General features: G+C 50.0%; 1 protein-coding gene across 1 annotated transcript in view; it reads right to left on the minus strand.

Moving 5' to 3' along the window:
• The window catches only part of MTF1 (metal regulatory transcription factor 1), a 407,863-nt gene that overhangs the window by 244,630 nt on the left and 143,527 nt on the right, over nt 1-19,706 (minus strand). Inside the window, exon 3 of the mRNA XM_069622657.1 lies at nt 10,187-10,318. Coding sequence (XP_069478758.1) covers nt 10,187-10,318 — 132 coding nt within the window. The remainder of the gene's footprint in view (nt 1-10,186; nt 10,319-19,706) is intronic.

A 19,706-nucleotide genomic window follows, 5' to 3' on the forward strand; every position in this document is an offset into this window, starting at 1 on the left:
CATGCCGCAATCTATTCTCTATTTAGCTAGCCTTAAGAACTTTGTCTGCTTGTGTTTCTTTGCATATGTACACGTGTAAAATAACTTGATATCTTCATCAGTTCTGTAGCATAAGTTTCTTCATCTTGATCCCAAGAAGTCACTAATCTTTGATACTTTCTTGATGCTTTATAGAATATCTTCATTCTCTTGACTCTGCATCTCTTCTATGTACGTCAGTTTTGACTCTGTGTGATGTCACATTCTCCTCTGTCAGACATTTGCTCTGTTTCTTCTGGGATTTAATTCAAATGGCCATCATACCGTCTAGTATGCAGGCATGGCTTTCTTAATGGGAACCTTGCTTCTAGGATTCTCCTTGGTATCTGTATTTTTTTCAATGGTACTGCACGTGTCTCACGCTTGTTCCCAACATATAGGCAATATGGGCAAAGTGGTTGAGGTAGGGGTCATTCTCTACAGGTCAGTGAACCGCAAGGTTAAAAACAAGATACAGGGGACTCACAGTTAATCATAGTTTAGGAGTTTCACTCTAAAACCACATTAGAGCATCTTACATTCAATTCAATCAATCAACAGTCAATAGAAGATTAACGAGGTACGTGGATAGAGCAGATGAACAAGTTACTCTTAGCTGGTAACGCTCTTTCGATGGGATGGTCCGACGACGTATCCCATATCTAGGACGGTAATCACCGTTGCTGTGCTGCTTCGGAAAATCTTTTGGCGTCTGCGTCCTGCGTCGATGACGTCGATACGCCGCCCTCGAGGACCTCCTCCGGCGGCTGACGTCACTGGATGTTATAAGTAGGACACCCAACGCCCATAGCCCGAGTTGTAGTTTTTTCCCAGAACGTGTGGCATCCGTCTTCTGCCAGTCTGACCACACAAAGCCTTGTGGAAATGTAAGCTGCAATCGCCTAAGAAATTCTGTAACGGGAAGGCAGGGAGGGAGCGATATGGAATACGTCGTTGGACCATCCAATCGAAAGAACGTTACCAGTTAAGAGAGTAACTTGTTCGAGGGGATTGGGTCCTCCGACGTATTCCATATCTATGACAGACTCCCAAAGCAGTACCAATGCAAGGAGGTGGGAAAAGAATTTAGAATACAGAAATTTAGAATGCCCAATCAAATTGCAGAGCAAAGGACCGCCTTGCCAAAGGCCAGATCCTGCCCACGGATGGAATCGAGGGAGTAGTGACGTACAAAAGTATGGACCGAAGCCCAGGTGGCTGCATCACAGATGTTACGAATAGGAACACCCCTCTGTAGGGCAGTAGAGGCAGCCATACCCCTGGTAGAATGGGCCTGCAAGCCGACCGGTGGGTCCTTACCCGCCAAGCGGTAACATTCAGAAATTGCCAGAATAATCCAGCGAGACAAAGTCTGCTTAGTCACAGCTTGTCTCAAACACTTTCCAGCGTAACCAATGAAGAGTTGATCGTCCACTCTGACCCGGGACATGCGTGAAATATAAAAGCTTAAAGCTCTCCTAGGATCGAGCCTATGGAGCCTCTCCTCTTCCTTACCAGGATGGGAGGAGGATAAAATGCCGGAAGAATAACCTTCTGGCCTAAACGAAATTCCGACACCACCTTCGGAAGAAAGGAAGGACGAACTCTAAGGACAACCCTGTCCTTATGAAATGCAGTGAAGGGTGGCTTAACTGAAAGTGCCTGTAACTCACTCACTCTGCGAGCGGAAGTGACCGCAACCAAAAATACAGTTTTAAGAGTTAACAGTCTCAAAGGGCACGAATGCAAAGGCTCAAACGGAGCACCCATCAGAAACTTGAGGACAAGGTTCAAATCCCAACCGGGCACCTGGAAAGGTGACGGAGGGAACACATTAGTGAGCCCTTTTAGAAACTGTGAAATTAAAGGAATTTTAAAATAAGAACACTCTTCAGACGAGCGCTTAAATATGGACAGCGCCGCCAGGTAACCTTTAACGGCACCCACTAGCAAGCCCCTGTGGGCTAAAGAAAGCAAAAAAGACAATCACAGGAATGTCACATGAAAACGGATCCACATTCTTAACCCTGCACCAGTCGCAGAACTTTCTCCAACGGCAACGGTACAGGGACTTTGTTGCGGGCCTTCTGGCCGAAAGCAACACCTCCATCACGTCTTCAGGGAGGTCCGAATCCTTATACCTCAACCTTTCAGAAACCAAGCGTGAAGGTTGAGGGATCTGACCTCTGGGTGGAGAACCTGACCCCCGCCCCCCTCCCGTGAGAGTAGATCGTCTCGGTAGGGAAGACGGCGCGGAGGGCAGATGGACAAGTCGAGAAGGTCCGGGTACCACGTCCTCCGGGCCCATGCCAGAGCAATGAGGATCATCCGGGAACCAAACCTTCTTAACATCCGCAGCACTTGCGGGATGACGGGGACTGGAGGAAACGCGTACAGCAGTGGGAATGACCACTGCACCACAAACGCGTCTAAGGCTCCTCTTGGAGGAAATTCCCGCGAGCAGAACCTTTTTCGCACTTCCGGTTGACACTGGAGGCGAAGAGATCCACTTGAGGGGTCCCCCAAAGGGTGAAGATCTCCAGGAGAATCTCCTGAGCCAACTCCCATTCGTGAGAGATCGCGCTCTGCCGGCTCAGAGCGTCCGCTGTCTCGTTTTCACCTCCGGCCAGATAAACTGCAGAGATCGAAACTTCCTGCTGGATTGCCCAGAACCAGAGCTGCATCGCCTCGCTGCACAGAGGAAGTGACCCTGCCCCCCCCCCCCCCCCTCCCTTTTTTGTTGAGGTAGTGCATGGCCACTGTGTTGTCTGTCGGGATCAGGACATTCTTTCCTCGCAAAGTCGTCAGAATAGCCTTCAGGGCAAACCTGACGGCCCTCAGCTCCAACAGATTGATATGGAGTCTGGACTCCGACGGAGACCAACGACCGCTGACAACTCGTTGGCATTAGCTCCCCATCCCTTGAGGGATGTGTCCGTCACGATCGTCACCTCGCCCAGGGTTGCCAAAATGGAGCCCCCTTCATCAGATTGCCTTCGTCGGCCCACCACAGAAGGTCCGGGGCGACCGAGGACGGCACCTGAACAGGGTCCGACATCCTGCCGGAGGACAGACCACTGGAGCTTGAGTCCCCATTGCAAAGATCTCATCCGCAACCTGGCCTCTGGCACCAGAAGAATGCAGGATGCCATGAGGCCGAGCAATCTCAAGAACTCGAAAGCTGGGAGACTCTGGGCATGCTGAAATTTGTGCACCATCTGCTGAATGTGATGAACCCTCACCTGGGGAGGAAAACACTGTCCCAGGGACGTGTCGAGCACTGCTCCGATGTACTGGAGCCTTTGAGTTGGCGTCAAGTGGGACTTCTTTGAGTTAAGGGAGAAGCCCAGCTTGTGGAGGGAGTGGCAGGCGACGGACAGGTGATCCAGAACTTGATCGGGAGAGCGCGCCCTGATCAACCAATCGTCCAGTTAGGGGTAGACGTGAATCCCCCCCCCTTTCCTGAGATACGCTGCCACCACTACCATGAGCTTGGTGAAGACCCTCGGGGCGGAGGTCAATCCGAACGGCAGGACCCGAAACTGAAAGTGCGAGTCGCCAACCGCGAACCTCAGGTACTTCTTGTGCTTTGGATCGATCGGCACACGAAAATAAGCGTCCTTGAGGTCGAGAGACACCAACCAGTCCTGCAGTTGAAGGGCCTCGAGGACTTGAGAAAGAGAAACCATCTTGAACTTGTTCTTCCTGAGGAGCTTGTTCAAACCGTGCAAGTCCATGATGGGTCTCAATCCCCCGTCTTTCTTGGATATAAAAAAATAGGGGGAATACCATCCCTTGTTCCTCTCCGCTACAGGCACCAGTTCTATGGTGCCTTTCTCCAGCATGGTTTGAACCTCCTGCACAAGGAGCGGATCCGGACTCTGCAACGAGAGATTCCCCGGTGGATTGTCGTGAGGCCTCTGCCGAAAGGGAAGACCGTAGCCGTGGGCTATGATCTCCAGAACCCACACCTCTGAAGTAATGGCACGCCATTCGACAAGAGGCTGCGCCAGCCTTCCCCCAACCGGCGGACCATGGGACATGGCCTCGTGACTGAGCTGAAGCGGCTGCAGCGTTGCCTAAGGGCAAAGAGGCAACTGCCCGAGTGGCTTTGGCACCTCGAGTACCCTGCTTTCCACCTCTGGCACTTCTACGGTGGCCCCTTTGACTGGCAGCTCCTCTCGGTTTACCAAAGGATGAGTAATAACGAAAGGAACCTCCCCTACATTGCTGTCCCCTACGACGAAAAGGCGGAAGTTGGCGAACTGCAGCGCCCAATGACTTTTCTGCAGCTTTGGAGGTCTGCCACCTCTCAAGACTCTCGTCAGCCTTGCTGCCAAAAAGATGTTCACTGTCAAAGGGCATGTAGAGGAGCCGGGCCTGCACATCAGGAGCAAACCCCGACTTCCACAACCACGCAAACCTGCGTATTACGGTGCTCACCGCCGTGGACCGGCTGACACAATCTGCCATGTCCAAACCCGACTGAATGGCCTCACACATGGCATCCTTGCCATCCTGGACCATAGCAAGAAAACCATCCTGTTCGTCCCCTTCGGGAATATGTTCAGCCGCTAAGGAAACAGTTCCACAGAGTGTGCGTCAAACGTGACAAGGCACATACGCAGTTGGCCGCCTGAAGAGCCATACCCCTTGAAGAAAACACTTTCTTCGCCCAACCATCAAAACGCTTGTCGTCCCCATCAGGAGGGATGGTAGGATACGACACCTGCTTTGCTTGGGCCGTAGCCGCCTGCACCACCAAACTCTCCTGAGTGGGGTGCTTGGTCAATTAGCAGGAGTCGCTACTGGCTGGGCGGTATTTTCCTGACAAAGACTTGCCCACTGCCGAGAGACTCTCCAGAGCAGTCCAAGACGCCGCCACCCTCCTCTGTAGAGCCATATGGAACGACAGTACCAGGTCAGTCGGTGGACCTTGGTCGAGGATATACGTGAGGTCATCCTGAAGAAAATCCCCTGGGGGCGCAGACCACCGCAAGTACTCGGTGACCGTAGACATAGGCACCGGTACGAGGAGTCGGCATGGGTGCCAGGCTCAGGCCTACAAAACTCCACCTCCGGAGAGGTGTCCAGACCACTGGCGTCGTGCAGGAACTGACGCAGGTGCTCAATCTGGCTATGGCCCAAGAGAATCTCATCTGGCACCGTATCAGGAACCATGCCATCATCAGAGCCCTCATCCACCCCCAAAATGTACTCAAGGTGGCGGAAAGAGGGCACAGAATGGGGAACAAAGCCATGCTTGACCTTGGCCAGAGCCTTTCTAGGGGGTTCCACCGTGCCCTGGGCTACCCCTGTCGAAACAGCCTCAAAAGGCATCGAGGGCATCGAGTGAATCTGCGTTGACACAGAACGCGGCGCCGACAGCATCGATGGCGTCGACACAGGCCTTGAGGGCGGAGCCCTGAGCGTGTCCCTCGACATCCTGGGCGCCAATGGCGTGGACGTCTTCCTCAAAGACATCACAGGCTCTCACAGTCTCGAGTGCGTCGAGGACCGGGATGGGCGTGACTAGAACGATTGTCCGAGCGGGACCGCTCCCGCGAATCGTGCCGACCACCCGAGCCTGAAGGCGTACGAGCGGTGTCTGTAGTCCGATCACGACCGACCCCACTCAGGTGCGGACGGACCAGTGCCCTGCGATTCGAGAATCGCTAGCATTTTCTTACCGAAGGAAGCCCATTCCTCCGGGGTTGCATGCTTGGTAGGATAAGCGACCCGCCGACGGGCGGAGTCCTCGGATGAGGACGGGGAAGGTGACCGTTGACAGCGCTTCCGGGAGTGCCTCGAAGAGACAGAGGAGTGGCGGGACCCACTCCGGGACCGAGACCCACTGGACATCCGACGACGATGCGGAGAGTCACCCCTAGAATCGTCCTTCGAAAGCCCAGCGGACCTCGACTTCCGGGGGTTGGACACCTTCCCGACCGACAGTTTCTTCTTGCGCTCCCGCAAGGCTTTGGACGTAAGCGACTGGCAGTCGACATAATCATCCGTGTCATGGGCCTCCCCAAGGCACCAGAGGCAGGCGTCGTGTGAGTCCGTCACTGACATCTTGGACCCGCAGTCCCTGCACGCGGGATGGAAGAAGAGGTAGACATCAAGGACTTTAACTTCACAAACGAAGTAGAGTTCACGAAGAACCTAAAGAACAGAAACTCCAAAGAGTCGAGGCACGCCGAGATCCCGGAGGCGAACACGTTCGCAGAAAAAACAGAACTGAGGCTACAGGCGTCATGCGTTCTACTTATAACATCCAGTGATGTCGGCCGTCGGAGGAGTTCCTCGACGTCAGACGCAGGACGCAGAAAGATTTTCTGAAGCAGCACAGCTGTGGTGATTACTGTCATAGATATGGAATACGTCGGAGGACCCAATCCCCTCAAAAACCCTATTCTGGCTGTAAGAATCTAGAGACAAGTTTCATGATTAGGTGTGTGGAGGGGCAGATTATTATTCTGGCCAGAAGAACCTAGAGACTCAAGATTCATTGTTAGAGTTGCGCGGGTAATAGCAACATCCTTTTGTTTTTAAATCAAGTAAATAGTTGAAAAATCCAGTTACTTGTTATATTGTGGCACAAGCAGATATGTTCCCCTTCAGAGAACCCAGAGCAAAAATGGGAGTTGATGGAGCAGGGAGGAGAATGTGGCGAGCAGGAGAGGAAGAGGGTGGCAAAGTGAACACAAGGGAGGGGAGAAAGGAAAGGTTAGAATGCAGTTACGACTAAAATAGTCACAATTCTTCAGCCAGGTAACATTTTTGGCTAACTAGGAAGGATACTGGTGGGACGCCAATATTTCAGACGATTGTGGCTCTCCTCAATCATACATCTGCCCTTGTGTAATACTCTCCATGCACAGACCTAAATAAAACAGCTTCCCAGCATATTTGGAGCCTGCTTTTTTCCAGTTTTTTTGCATTGCTGTCTTAGCCCCTAGACTGATATGGCATTTTGGTGTCCTGGCTAGTTTTTGCTGATAGTGGGACCTTCACTGAGGACCCCAGCAAGCTTCAATTTCTGTCTGAAGTAGCCCATATGGCTACCAAGGAATGAGCACTGCTAAAGTCTCCCATACTGTCCCTGCATGAGGCACCTTACACTTAAGGTGGGTTAGAGTCACCACTGGTGGTGGCGGTGAATTGTTGTAAATGTGGCTGTCAGTGAGGTCTTCGTACCAGTGTAGCAGCCACTTGCTGACTGAACATAAGAAAAATGACTACCAAACAGTGATTTATCCATTTTGTTTGTGGATTTTCCTTGTGTGGGAAAGGCCATACTGACTTTCCCATCTGAAGGCCCATCTGTGTGAATGCTATCCAGATTTGAGTGGACGACTACCAGACACCTCAATCCTGTGTGTGCATGCGTGAAAGTAGAGTTAGGCTTGCATTTCCAATTGAATGGCCGCCAAAACTTGAAATGATATAAGGATGATGACTGGAGGGGTGAGAACGTCTCCAGCCCTGTGTTTGTGAGTGTATGTAGCGATCCAAGCGATAACTATGGACCTCCTGGGAACCATGCCTGAGTAACTGGATAAGACCCTATCCTATGCTGAAGATTGTTGCTGGATGCCTGTGCTGATGTCACCAAATCTTCCTCAAGGCTCTTTTTCATTCTGGAAATCCTGCTCAGGCTCTTCTCTCTGGCCAAACAGCAGGATCCTTGTGCACCACAGCCTTGTGTTCACCCAGATGATCTGCTGTACCATTTCTTTCAACTGGGATAGAAGTGGGTACCAATGCTACAACCTAAGCAAGTTTATTGTGCTGTTAAAAAAAGTCTGCTCTGTCGTGCGACTCCTTGGGATGGATCTCTGAAGCTTTCCTCCTTTGTGGCACCTTCCTGTATCCCACTCTGCTATCTTTTATCCTGACCGGAGCATCACTGGCCAGTCTGAAAGGACGGGATTCTCATGAAATTCGGCAGCTGTTGCCATATTGCCTGAAAACCACAATGAGGCTCGTCTGCTTTGAGTCTGCAAAATGTGTCTGCATCAATGGAACCAGTGTCACTGGAACCATCCTTCTGTACCCTTGGACTTTGTGTGCATTGCATGGATCAGAAACAGGAAACACGACCTGCAGAAATCAGATGTCTATACTCGGCTCTCGCCCTCCAACCATGGAATGCACAGCAGCCGGTTCCAAATCATTGGGCCTCAAACCTGTTGCTGGCGACAGTCTTTAGAATCTGGGAGATCTACGCAGTCCACATTCCCAGGTACCACCAAAGCAAACGGGTCTTCCTCTAACTTTGTGGACCACCTCAGCATCCTTCCAACTCTAGGCCTCTGGGCACCGAAACCTGATTTTGAACTTTCAAAAGTACAAACGTTGCCTCCTCTGCAGCTTCCCTTGAATTCTGGTAAGCTTATCTCTATTTTCACTAAGTGGGAGCCGCACTTGGTGGAAGCCCCGGTTTGTTTATTTATTTGTATGGCGCACCCGACCCAAAAGGTATCTGGGCGCCTATAACAGAGGTTACACGTATACTTTCAGCTTAGTTACAGTGGATGCATTATACAGCATGTACATAACATACAAGAAGGGCTATTATAAACAATATACAGTGAATTATGGAGTGGATGTCTTTATACAACAGGAGCAGTAAAATAATGTAACAGACCTTGCCCAACACTACGGGTTATTTCTTCTACACTTGTAAATCTCCCCCACATAAGGCTCATAATTCTTTTCAACACAATATCATAAAAGCACTGCATTGAAGGGTCTACCCAGAAATGACCTATTTCAATTGTTTTCCTCCCTCCATTGATTGATTGTTCATTTATATAGCGCCTATACACAATGTGTTTCAAAGTGCTTCAAGGAGGGAGGAAACATAGGAAAATACAGTTACATTCAATAAAAGTCCTTGAAACAATACAGAATGTGAAAAAGAACTATCGTAATAGGCCTGACGACATTTCAGATAGTGCAAGTGCATAGAGGGAAAGGAAAAGAAGGAGAACAAAACAAGTAGTAGCATTACTATGCCTGACGACAATTGATGTAGTGCAAGAGGTAAACAAGAGGAGGAGAGGGAAGGGGGGGATAAGAGGGGAGAAAGGGAACAACAAGACACGCTACTGTACAAATGTGTCAGCGACAAATTAATAGAGCAAGGGAGGGGGGAGGAAGGAGAAGACAAGGAGGGGAGACAGACAAGCTGCTATAAAAAGTCACGGGAACAAATGATAAGAGTAAGTGCTAAGTGGGGGGAAGTAAGAGGAGCGAGAAAGATAGTGGGGTGAGGTGTAGGAAGGTGGCGAAAGAAAAGAGATTAGTGGAGGGGCTAAGGGGCAGAAGGCAGTTTAGGGGGGTAAGGAGGCACAGACACTCACGGGGGGCGGGATCCGGCGTACCGCGGTGGACAGCGGTAGACAGGGCCTTAGGAGTGGGCCTTGTGAGGAGGGCCGGCCAAGCCTGCCGGCCTCCATTGGCCCAGATGATCAGGGCAGCAACCAATCCCACATCCCCAGCAGCATCATGCCTAGCACTCCGGTGCAGGCACTGAAGACAGCCATCTTGGAATGGCGAAATCAAACAAACGAACAAGTATGGCAATTGACTTCACATGAAAAACGGAGCATTATGTAGGCTCCCAAATGCAATTAAATATATACTGGTGCAAAGAGCCAATTCAGGCTGAGTCCAAAACACAATTTAGGTCCCAATTTCAGGCGTCGCCGCTCGTTTAAGCCCAAAAGTGTGGGGCATTAACAAAAATTGTCAAAACGTACTGCTTTCGGAAACCAGTTTCAAAAGTATGCCATGTATACAGTACACCACAGTTATGAAAAGAAAATTATTTCCATTAGAAATGAAAATGTTTTCAAATTAGTGTGTATGCTAACATGCGTGGGTAAACCCTTCTGGTACACGCAGAATAATTACGGTTTTTGACCGAAAGTGTCTAAGACCTTCCTTGTGGCAAAGCTGACATGGCAGTCAATAAATGTAACTATAGAAGATACGCTGAGCGGAGAACTATTCCAACAGGTCAGCCAAATATTCACCCCACATCTATGAATTTGCAGACCGACCACGATAGCAAAAGGTCCATGAACACAATTGAAAACATGAAAGTTTACAAAGCGGTTTTGAATGTTATAACCACCATACAAATAGTCTAAATTACCTAAATGGTTTTTCTCCAGTGTGTGTCCGGACATGCTTTCTCAAATCACTGAGTGTGGTAAAATACTTGCTGCAACCTTCAGATTCACAGTTAAACGTCTTCCCGGTGTGAAGTCTCTGATGCGCTTTTAACCTACAAAATGAATTCCACATACATTACTTCAAGAATATGATATTGGTGGCGCGTCTAAACAAATCATTTAAAAAAGAAAAGAAAATGACGATCTCCAGAAAAACATGCAAGGAAATGGTAAATGAAAAGGGTACTTCTGTCTGAATAGGACGACCACAATGGAAAGAACAGTCTTTGGAAAAACAACAACCCAATTACATTTCTGAATTGTTGTTGAAAGTTAAGGCTAAGGTCTACAAGAATATTAGTCTGCATAGCCCCCTAGGCATGACTGGTCGAAAGGTGGAGTGTACTTGGAGGGAAAAAGTGAAAAGTAGAAAGCTAAAAAAAAAAAAGCAAACCTGGCATGTGTCACCACGTTGCCATTAACATAGAAAACGCTAAAAGCAAATGAGCAGTGCTAATTCCTTTGAACTATTTGTTTTAACTGTTTCACTGCTATTAAAGACAGGGATCAACCATAAACTGGAAAACCGGAAAGGTCAACAATTCACAGCACTAATCCAAATATGCAATATAGAATCAAGAGAATAGTTCCTCACCCTCGAGCCAAATTTAAGGAATCTGGACATCCAAGCTGACCTCTTTAATCCACCCTATATGCTAATCACAGATGAAGGTAAATACAAGAATGTTTACAAACCTGACGTTTTACATGAATACTTCTCCAAAGCTAACACAAAACACACAAAGTCTACAAACCCATGATGTTTGAAACTTGATAGTCTGACAGAAACGCCTACTTGGGTACACCATTTTCTGAAGTTGTAATGTTACTGCATCGTATCTCTGTTATCACATACAACCTGTACAATACAAGCATTATATGTTTCTATGTATGGGTGGCACGATCATGCAAGAAACTGCTAAGTACCCGCTCACCAAGTATAGCCAGTTACTGGCATACCATTGGCTCCCGTTACCACTGTGCTCCCCTGTTTCTAACCAATCAGTGTTGATTGACCACACTGGCTAACACCTAGGCGTGGCTGGAAACATTTTTGTATTCTGATCTTAGCCAGATATTCCCTCAACAAAACTGCAGGTTTTTCTTATTCTCTGAATTATACGTACATATTAAAGAAGGCAACTGCAAGAGGTTGTTTGCTAGAAGCATCACAACTAGACTTAACTGACTATAACTGGGGTCGCATGCTCTGAACTTCACACTAAAATGCCAAGGTGCAGATGATGTTGATTCAAACTCAAGTTTCTCAGTAGTTCCCAACCACACAATTCAGTTGTCTAGGTTACATGTACAGCTGTAAAATAACTCACAGGCCACTTTAAATAAGGCTATGAGTGATGACGAATCTGAGGGGAATTGACGAATGGGGTACCTTGTCTTTAGAGTTTGAAAAGCATGATACTGGGGCTTTCCTTGTTGCTAAATATCTTTGATTTCTGTAGTCAAAACTATAACTGAAAGACTTCCCTGGACAAATTCTCAACCGAAAGTTTACTTCCCCAATGGGAAGGGCCATAACTTCTGTTTGTTTTACTGTTCAGGAAGCCTTTGCTCCTAGGGAAGGCTGATGATGCCACCTTCACCCTTCCTTGCTCACCACCAAAGAATAATGTTTTGAGAGGCAGAAAGGGTGCATCTGCACACCACACCTGTATGCGTTATTTGCGTATGCTAGTATTTGTTTTGGATGGTTCTGTTTTGTCATTAATTTCTACTCTATCTCCTACAAACAGACCATTCTTGCAAATCATGGAACTTGGTGCAGCTTTTCATTTTAAGGTACTTCTATGGATTACACTCAAGGCCCATAGGCCTACCAATGACATGTTATCAGATATCAATATACGTTTGTTGCTAGTTATATCCCCTCCATCCTGACCATCGACAGATGCTTCTTCAATAATGCAAGAGACCCTCCTACCGCTTTCTGATCCAAACCACATCACCCTCATCATAACCAACGCTTCCTAGTGTAATACCGCCCATGAAAAACCTACAAATATGCTCATCGAATGTTGAGGGTCTAAAGCAAGCAGTTAAAAGGAAGAACAGTGTAAGACTAACTGGGAACACAGAACTGTCCCGCTTACTAGCTAAATCCGCCGAGACTGGGTCCGGGAGGTGCTGAAGATCTCGTGGAGAGGGGAATTTGGTCTTTCACCTAAAAGCAAGATGTGCAAGGAACAAGTTACTTACCTGGAACTGTTGTTCTCTAGCATGGGTCTAGCATGGATTCACATGCTCATGAATATTCCCCGTCGTCAGGCTGGGAATCCCCGGTAAAGAAAAAATCAGTTTCAGTTTCGTTTCGGAACTGTTTTTCTACTAATAACCAATCACTGGTCTCTGGGTCATACTGCCCCCAGCCAATGACTGCCCTCTACGTATGCCCCTACTCTGGCAGCCATCTTCAGATTTGGTAGCACGTAAAGTGGCAGAAGGACCAAGAGAAGAGCCGCAGAGGGGTTGAAGGGAATCCATGCCAGACCCATGCTGGAGAACAGCAGTTACAGGCAAGAAACGTGTTCCTTCTCCAGCATGGGGTCTGGCATGGATTCACATGCTCATGAATACAAGAATACATAGCAGTACACACGTGCACAACCACAGGAGTTGGCAAGGCTCAACATTAAGCATCTCTTACCTCCTCACCAGGCTCACCTTCAAGCGAACAGGTTGCACAGCACTGCCTGGCCGACTCTGGACTCCTCCCTGGAATCCCGGTCAACACAGTACAATCTCGTGAAGGTGTGCGTCGACCTCCACGTAGCAGCCCTGCAGATGTCAAGCAGGGGCACACCAGGAAGGAACGCCGTAGTAGCAGCGATCGCTCTGGTTGAATGGGCTCTCGGACGGCCGGGCAATGGCCGGATAGCCAACCAGTGACAGTGCATGATGCAGCCGGAGAGCTATCTGGAAATGGAAGCCTTCCAGAGGGCCTTCCCTTGGTTCACAGGGCCAAAGTTCACACAAAGCTGTTATGTCTTCCATAAACTCTTTTTGCGGTCCATGTAGAACTTCAGCGCTCTAGCCACATACAGCGAGTGCAAAGTCCTCTCAGCCGGCGACGGGAAGAAAACAGGTAACAACAAGGGCTCGTTAAGATGGAAGTCCGACGGCACCTTGGGCATGAAGGAGGGGTGCCCTCAGCACTACCCTCGTCTCGTGGAAAGATATGGAGGTTTACAGGAGAGAGCCTGGATCTCTCCCACTTGCCGTGAGGAGGTGATGGGCAGAAGAAACACTGTCTTCCACGACAGTAACTTCAGCGGTGCCGAATGCAGAGGCTTGAATGGCGGACCCATGAGCCTGGTAAGCACCACGTTGAGCTCCCACGCCAGGGCCAGAGCCTTCACCGGCAGGAACGAGCGGAACAGTCCTTTCATGAACTCCTTCACCAGGAGATGAGACCACAGTGACGAGCGCCCCGGAGTTCTGGTGTAGCAGGAGATTGCCACCAGATGGATTTTGATGGCGGCATGAGCCAGCCCCACCTTGGCCAGCGTCAGCAAGTACGACAGCACTTGAGTGCCCGTAATCCGCAGAGGGGTGATCTTTTGTGCACAGCACCAGACAGAGAACCTCTTCCATTTGTGTCCATAGCACTTAAGAGTTGAGGACGCCCTGGCCTTTGCAAGCACCTGCTTGCAGTCCGCCGGGATTTCGTACCCTCTGAACTCTAGTGCTGCAGGAGCCAGGCCTGCAGGTTCAGCGATTCGGGGTCGTGATGTAGGATGGCGCCTCCTTCCCTGGTGAGAAGATCTGCATCCATCGGCAGTTTGACTAGGGGGGGACGCTGACCTGTAAAGAAGGTCCGGGAACCAAATCTGCCTCGGCCACGCCAGTGCAACGAGGATCATCCTGCACCAGGACCGTCTGAGTTGACTGAGTTGCAGCAGCAACGGCAACGCATACAGGAACAGGCCGTCCCAGGGGAGCGAGAATGCGTCGCCCATTCTCCCGGCTGGGGAAACCTCCCTGCTGAGTGAGTCAGCAATGGTGTTCTTTATTCCTGCCAGATGGAAGGGTAGGAGGAACCTCCCGCGGGCAACAGCCCAGTGCCACAGATCCTGCGCTTCCTTGGATAGGGCTGGGGGATCTGGTGCCCCCCTGCTTCTGAATGTAGAACATTGTGGTGGTGTTGTCGGTGAAGACCATCACCACCTTGCCCTTGAGGGACAGGAGGAAAGACCTGAGGGCCCAGAACACGGTTCGGAGCTCCAGGACCTTGATGCCAAAGGCCTCTTGCATGGAGATCTCCGGTGTGCACTCCCCATCCCACCAGGGAGGTGTCCGTCGTCACCGTTTCCTGATGTGCTGGGGTCTGGAAGTCCATGCTCGCCGGTAGATGCACGCGGGTGCCCCACCACCGGATTGCTTGGCAGAAAATCTTGTTGAGGGAGATCTTGTCTTCCAAGCTGCCTGCCGCTCGCATCCAACGGGCGTTGAGGAACGCCTGCTGTGGCCGCATCTGCAACCCGCACAGACGCACAAGGTAGATGTACTATGCCGAGCAGGGACTTGATGGACCTCACCCTGGCCACTTCCACGGTCAACAGCCGTTGTACCTTGCGCAGGATGGCTTTCGTCCTCTCCTCCGACGGTGTAGCCAACCGTGCCACTGTGTCGAGTCTGGCTCCCAGGAACAGGGCGTCCTGCAACGGTACCAAGTGGGACTTTGCGAAGTTGATCAAGAATCCCAGTTCCGTGAGCAGGCGGACAGTCTTCGCTGTGTGATCGACGGTGAGTTCTCTTGACTTTGCTCGGATGAGCCAATCGTCCAGGTAGGGGTATACGAGGATCCCCTGCAGGCGCCACCGCGCCACCACTGGTGCCAGGCACTTGGTGAAGACCATTGGCGCCTACTTCAACCCGAAGGGCAGGGCCTTGAACTGGTAGTGCTGGCCTTGGACCACAAACTGTATGAACTTTCGATGTCACTTGTGTATGGGGATGTGGAAGTAGGCATCCTCCAAGTCCAGCGACGACGGGAAGTCACCTTCCTCCAATTGTCCCAGCACGTGCTGAAGGGTGACCCTCCGGAACTTCTGGGACTTGATGTATTTGTTGAGGCGGTGAATGTCTAGGATGGGCCTCCAGTCGCCGGTCTTCTTTCGGACGAGGAAGTACCGTGAGTATACTCGGGAGCCCCAGAGCCTCTTTGGGACGATTTCTATCGTGCCCTTTTTTAGCATTACTCATATCTCCAGAAGCAGCTGTGGCACGTGGTTTTATTTCCTGGCCACAGGTGGGAAACGGGAAACGGGGACTCTTTCTTTGGAACTCCAGAGTGTGCCCGTGGACCAGGGCATCTAGCACCCAACGGTCCTTGGAGATGGACTCCCACACGCTGACGAAATTTGCCAGCCGGCCTCCCACCGGGGTGCTCGGGTAGGGGCCCGACGCCGCAGCCGTTTCAGTCTTGTTTCACCAAGGCCTTGCCTCCTTGGCCTCCTTGGTGATGATGACGGTGTCCTCCTGTCTTGTTGCGGCCTCTGTAGGCTTCCTGCAACGAGGAGCGGGCTGCCTGGCGGTACGAGGAACTGCCGTCGAATCCTTTGGAGGCACCTTGAGACTTGCCTCCAGAGGTCCGAAAGGACGGCCGTCGCTGATGGAGAGAACCCAAGGCCCAGGCCATCTCGGTGTCTGCTTTGATTGCCTGCAGTGACTCGTCCACTGCCTTGCCGAACAGGTTGTTCCCGTCGTAGGGCATGTCCAGTACCCTAGTCTGCACGTCCCGACAGAAATCAGTGGCCCTGAGCCAACTGCGCTGGAGAAGGTAAACGCTGTTGCCCATCTGGCAAAAGCCGGTGTTTGCAATGTCCGTGGCCACCGTGATGGTGTGATCCGACGCTACCTCACCTTCCTGCAGGATTTCAAGGGCTTCCGCCCTCTTGGGGGTGGGGGGGTGGGGAAGTCCAGGAGGGGAGTGATCTTTAACCACAGCTCCCCGTCGTAGCGCGCCACGAGCACGAGGGCATTGGCCGCCTTGATGGGGGTCGTTCCATGGCATCCAGTTTCTTCCCCTCTGCGTCCAGTGGGGAAGTGGAAGTTTGATGCCGTCGCTCCTGCCGATTTCTTCTTGGCCACCGCGGAGACCACCGAATCCGGGGATGGCTGTGCCCTGAGGCACATAGGAGCAGAGTCCGGGACTCAGTACTACTTCTCGTACCGGTCCCTCTTCGCAGGGGCTGTGGACGGGTTCTTCAGAAGGGACAGTCCTTTGTCCCAGATGTCGTCCAGTAACAGGACTGAGGGGACGGTCTTCCTCTTGGCCTCCCGTCGTTGGTAGAGGAACCCTTCCTTCTGCTCTTCGGGGGCATAGTTGGAAAAGCTACGATGCCCTGGCGATCATGGCGTGAAAGGAGCCAATTTCGTCGGGAGGGGAGGCCTGGGCAGGGGGTGATGGGAGATCCATCCCGTCGTCACCACCGTCGTCCGTCCCCCGCCGTCTCCATCCCGGTCTCGTCCCTCGGAGGGGATGGGGGTGAAGGCTGGAAGGGAGGGGGGGGGATGGATTCGCCTCCACTTGTTCGGTGGGCTCCCCGACGGTCCAGGCGCCGATGGATCGTCTGCTGGGGGTAAGGGCAACCTTGTCCTTATCTCCGTACACAGGGTCTGCAAAGCCATCAAGATTACTCCTGAATTGTCCTGGGGCACAGGCATCGGTTGCGACGGGAGAGAAAGCTGGGGCGCAAAGTCCTCCGATTCCTCCACAGCGCACAGCTCCTCGCCAGCCCCACCGTTGCTCTCTACGTCCAACTTGTCGGGATCCCTCACGTAGGTCCAGACCTCCTCAACTTCTTGTCCAGGATAGCTGGTAAGAAATCTTCTCGATGTCAATAGCAACTACAAAAAACTTAAAAAAGATCCTACAATGGAAATTAGGGTCAAAATACAGGAAGCAACTAAATTAGCCTTCGAGCGAGGGTGGATATCAGACAAGGAGGAAACTTTCCTCAACACCTCGGAGGGCAGAACCCTGGCATTCTATGCCCTACCTAAAATTCACAAAAACCAACAGGATCCCCCAGGCAGACCCATAGTTTCGGGCTGTGGGTCTATTCTTGAACCAATCTGCAAGTTTGTCAACCACTTTCTTAAACCTTTGAGTCAGGAAACACCGATTTACCTGAGGGACACTATGGCCACAATTGGCATTTTTGAAAATCTGACCTTCCACCCAACAAGGGAACTTTTGGTCACCATGGATATTGCCAGCCTTTACACTAGCATCCCGCAAGACGCTGCCTTGGAATGTCTACGTCACCTTCTCACACAGCATATGACACAAAAGAGGGTCCCAGTCAACTTTATTGTGGAACTGTTGGAATTGGCCCTGACTAACAACTTTTTTTCATTTGATGAGATCTTTTATATCCAAGTGAGCGGGACCGCAATGGGGGCGGCCTCTGCCCCCAGTCTGGCTATTATTTTTTATGTCTGAATACAAACAACAACACATCCTCAGCATTAATAACCCATTCAAAGACGAGATCTCTCACTGGTACCACTTTATTGATGATATCATCTTTATATGGCAGGACAATGATACCCCAGTAGAGAACTTTTTTTACATTGGGCGAATGAACAAACAGAAGAAATCCAATTTACACTCTGCAAAAGCAACCAGATGATTAACTTCCTGGACTTGGAAATTCTTGACAAAGAAGAAAAATTGATCTGCTCCCTATATAGGAAAGAAATAGATAGAAATACCCTCTTGCATTATAGGAGCAATCATCCCAGTAATCTCAGAAACAATCTACCATTTGGCCAATTCTTACGGCTCATACGCAATTGCATTGAACTTGAACAATACAAAGAACATGCCAGCATCTTGAAAAACAAACTTCTCAGCAGAGGCTACCCAAAAAAATTAGTTCGCAATACTACCAAGCGAGCACAATATACTCCACGTGAAACCTTACTTACCCCCAAAATACGAAATATGGATAGCCAACAACTGATGACATGTGTGACTACCTTTGGCCCAAATACAACTAAACTCAAGGCCATCATCAAGAAATTTTGGCCCTTGGTACAAATGAGCCTTCCGAATGAACCAACCCCGAGAATGGCACTCAAGAGGGGCAAGAATCTTAAGGACATGCTGACCCATGCCAGGCTTAATAAAAAATCCCAAAGGACCAGACTTTGGAACATGCGGGAACTAGTGGGCCATCACCCATGTGGTACATGTAATGTGTGCAGGTTCACCAGGAAAACAACATCATTCCAAATTGAAGGAAAGGAATGGAAGATCAAACATTTCTCAAATTGTAAAACTACAAATGTGGTCTACATCATCGAATGTCCTTACGGACTCAGATATGTAGGCCAGACTCAGAGGCAAGTCAACAAAAGTATTGGCGAACATCGCTCTAGGATTCGATGTTGAGTCCACACAGCACCATTAGTCTCGCACTATGTGGAGTATCAACACAATGCGGATGATATACACTGGTGGATTGTAGATACAGTAGTCAATGCCACCAATGCATCCAATGCGCTGAACCACAAGGAATCATGGTGGATTTTTAAACTTAAAGCCACCACTAAGGGTCTCAATGAGGCCATGCCAACCACCTTCAGATGACCGATGAGTCCCTACCCTTACAACCAATAACTTGGGGGACCTACTACATCTCTGCCCTCACACGAATAGGACAGCTGATTGTGTTGTACTTAAGCAATATGTCAGGTGTGCCATCAACACCCGCCAGTAACTCAGGCTGTAGTACTGCACAAATACACAACATGTCTTCCTGCTGTCAGGTGCTTCGCATCTTTTACACAGTGGAACACTAATTAGCAATGTGCTTTCTTACGTACAACTCGTGAAAATGTACACGCAATCATTTCATGCAAATCAATTAATGTTGTACACAAGAAGTGTGTATTTGCAATGTGTTACATCTTGTGCCAACTTTCTTTTCTGCATGTGCTATTGTTCACTTTTACTTGGTATCACCCGTGAATACGCATATATATACTGTATCATATGCAAACCAATGTATGCTGTGCACAATAACTCTGAGGTTTGCAATGCTTGTGTCAGCAATGCTTGTGTCACTGTTCATTTTGTGTACAATACGAAGCTCACAGCCACCGCGGCAACACACTGCTTTACCATTCACTCCATACGAATCCACTAGCATATGGGGTCTTTACATCTGTGCCCTCCACAATCTTTTCCTACACGCTCCCCTTGTCCAACAGCCCTAATTGTAGTCCACACGATAGAGGCTCCATGTCCATTCTTTTTCCTTTTCCTTTAAGAAATATCGCGCCCCGTACAAACTGAACGGTTACCATGCCAACCCCCAGGCCTGCACTGATCGTGCATACGCAGGGACTCAGACACTCCATACCTGCGCCTGCGCTGTGCGCACCCGAGACACAGCTCTGCTTTTTCAC

The sequence above is a fragment of the Ambystoma mexicanum genome, chromosome 11 (assembly GCF_040938575.1).
Source record: "Ambystoma mexicanum isolate Mex_15411 chromosome 11, UKY_AmexF1_1, whole genome shotgun sequence".
NCBI classification, from domain to species: Eukaryota; Metazoa; Chordata; class Amphibia; order Caudata; family Ambystomatidae; genus Ambystoma; species Ambystoma mexicanum.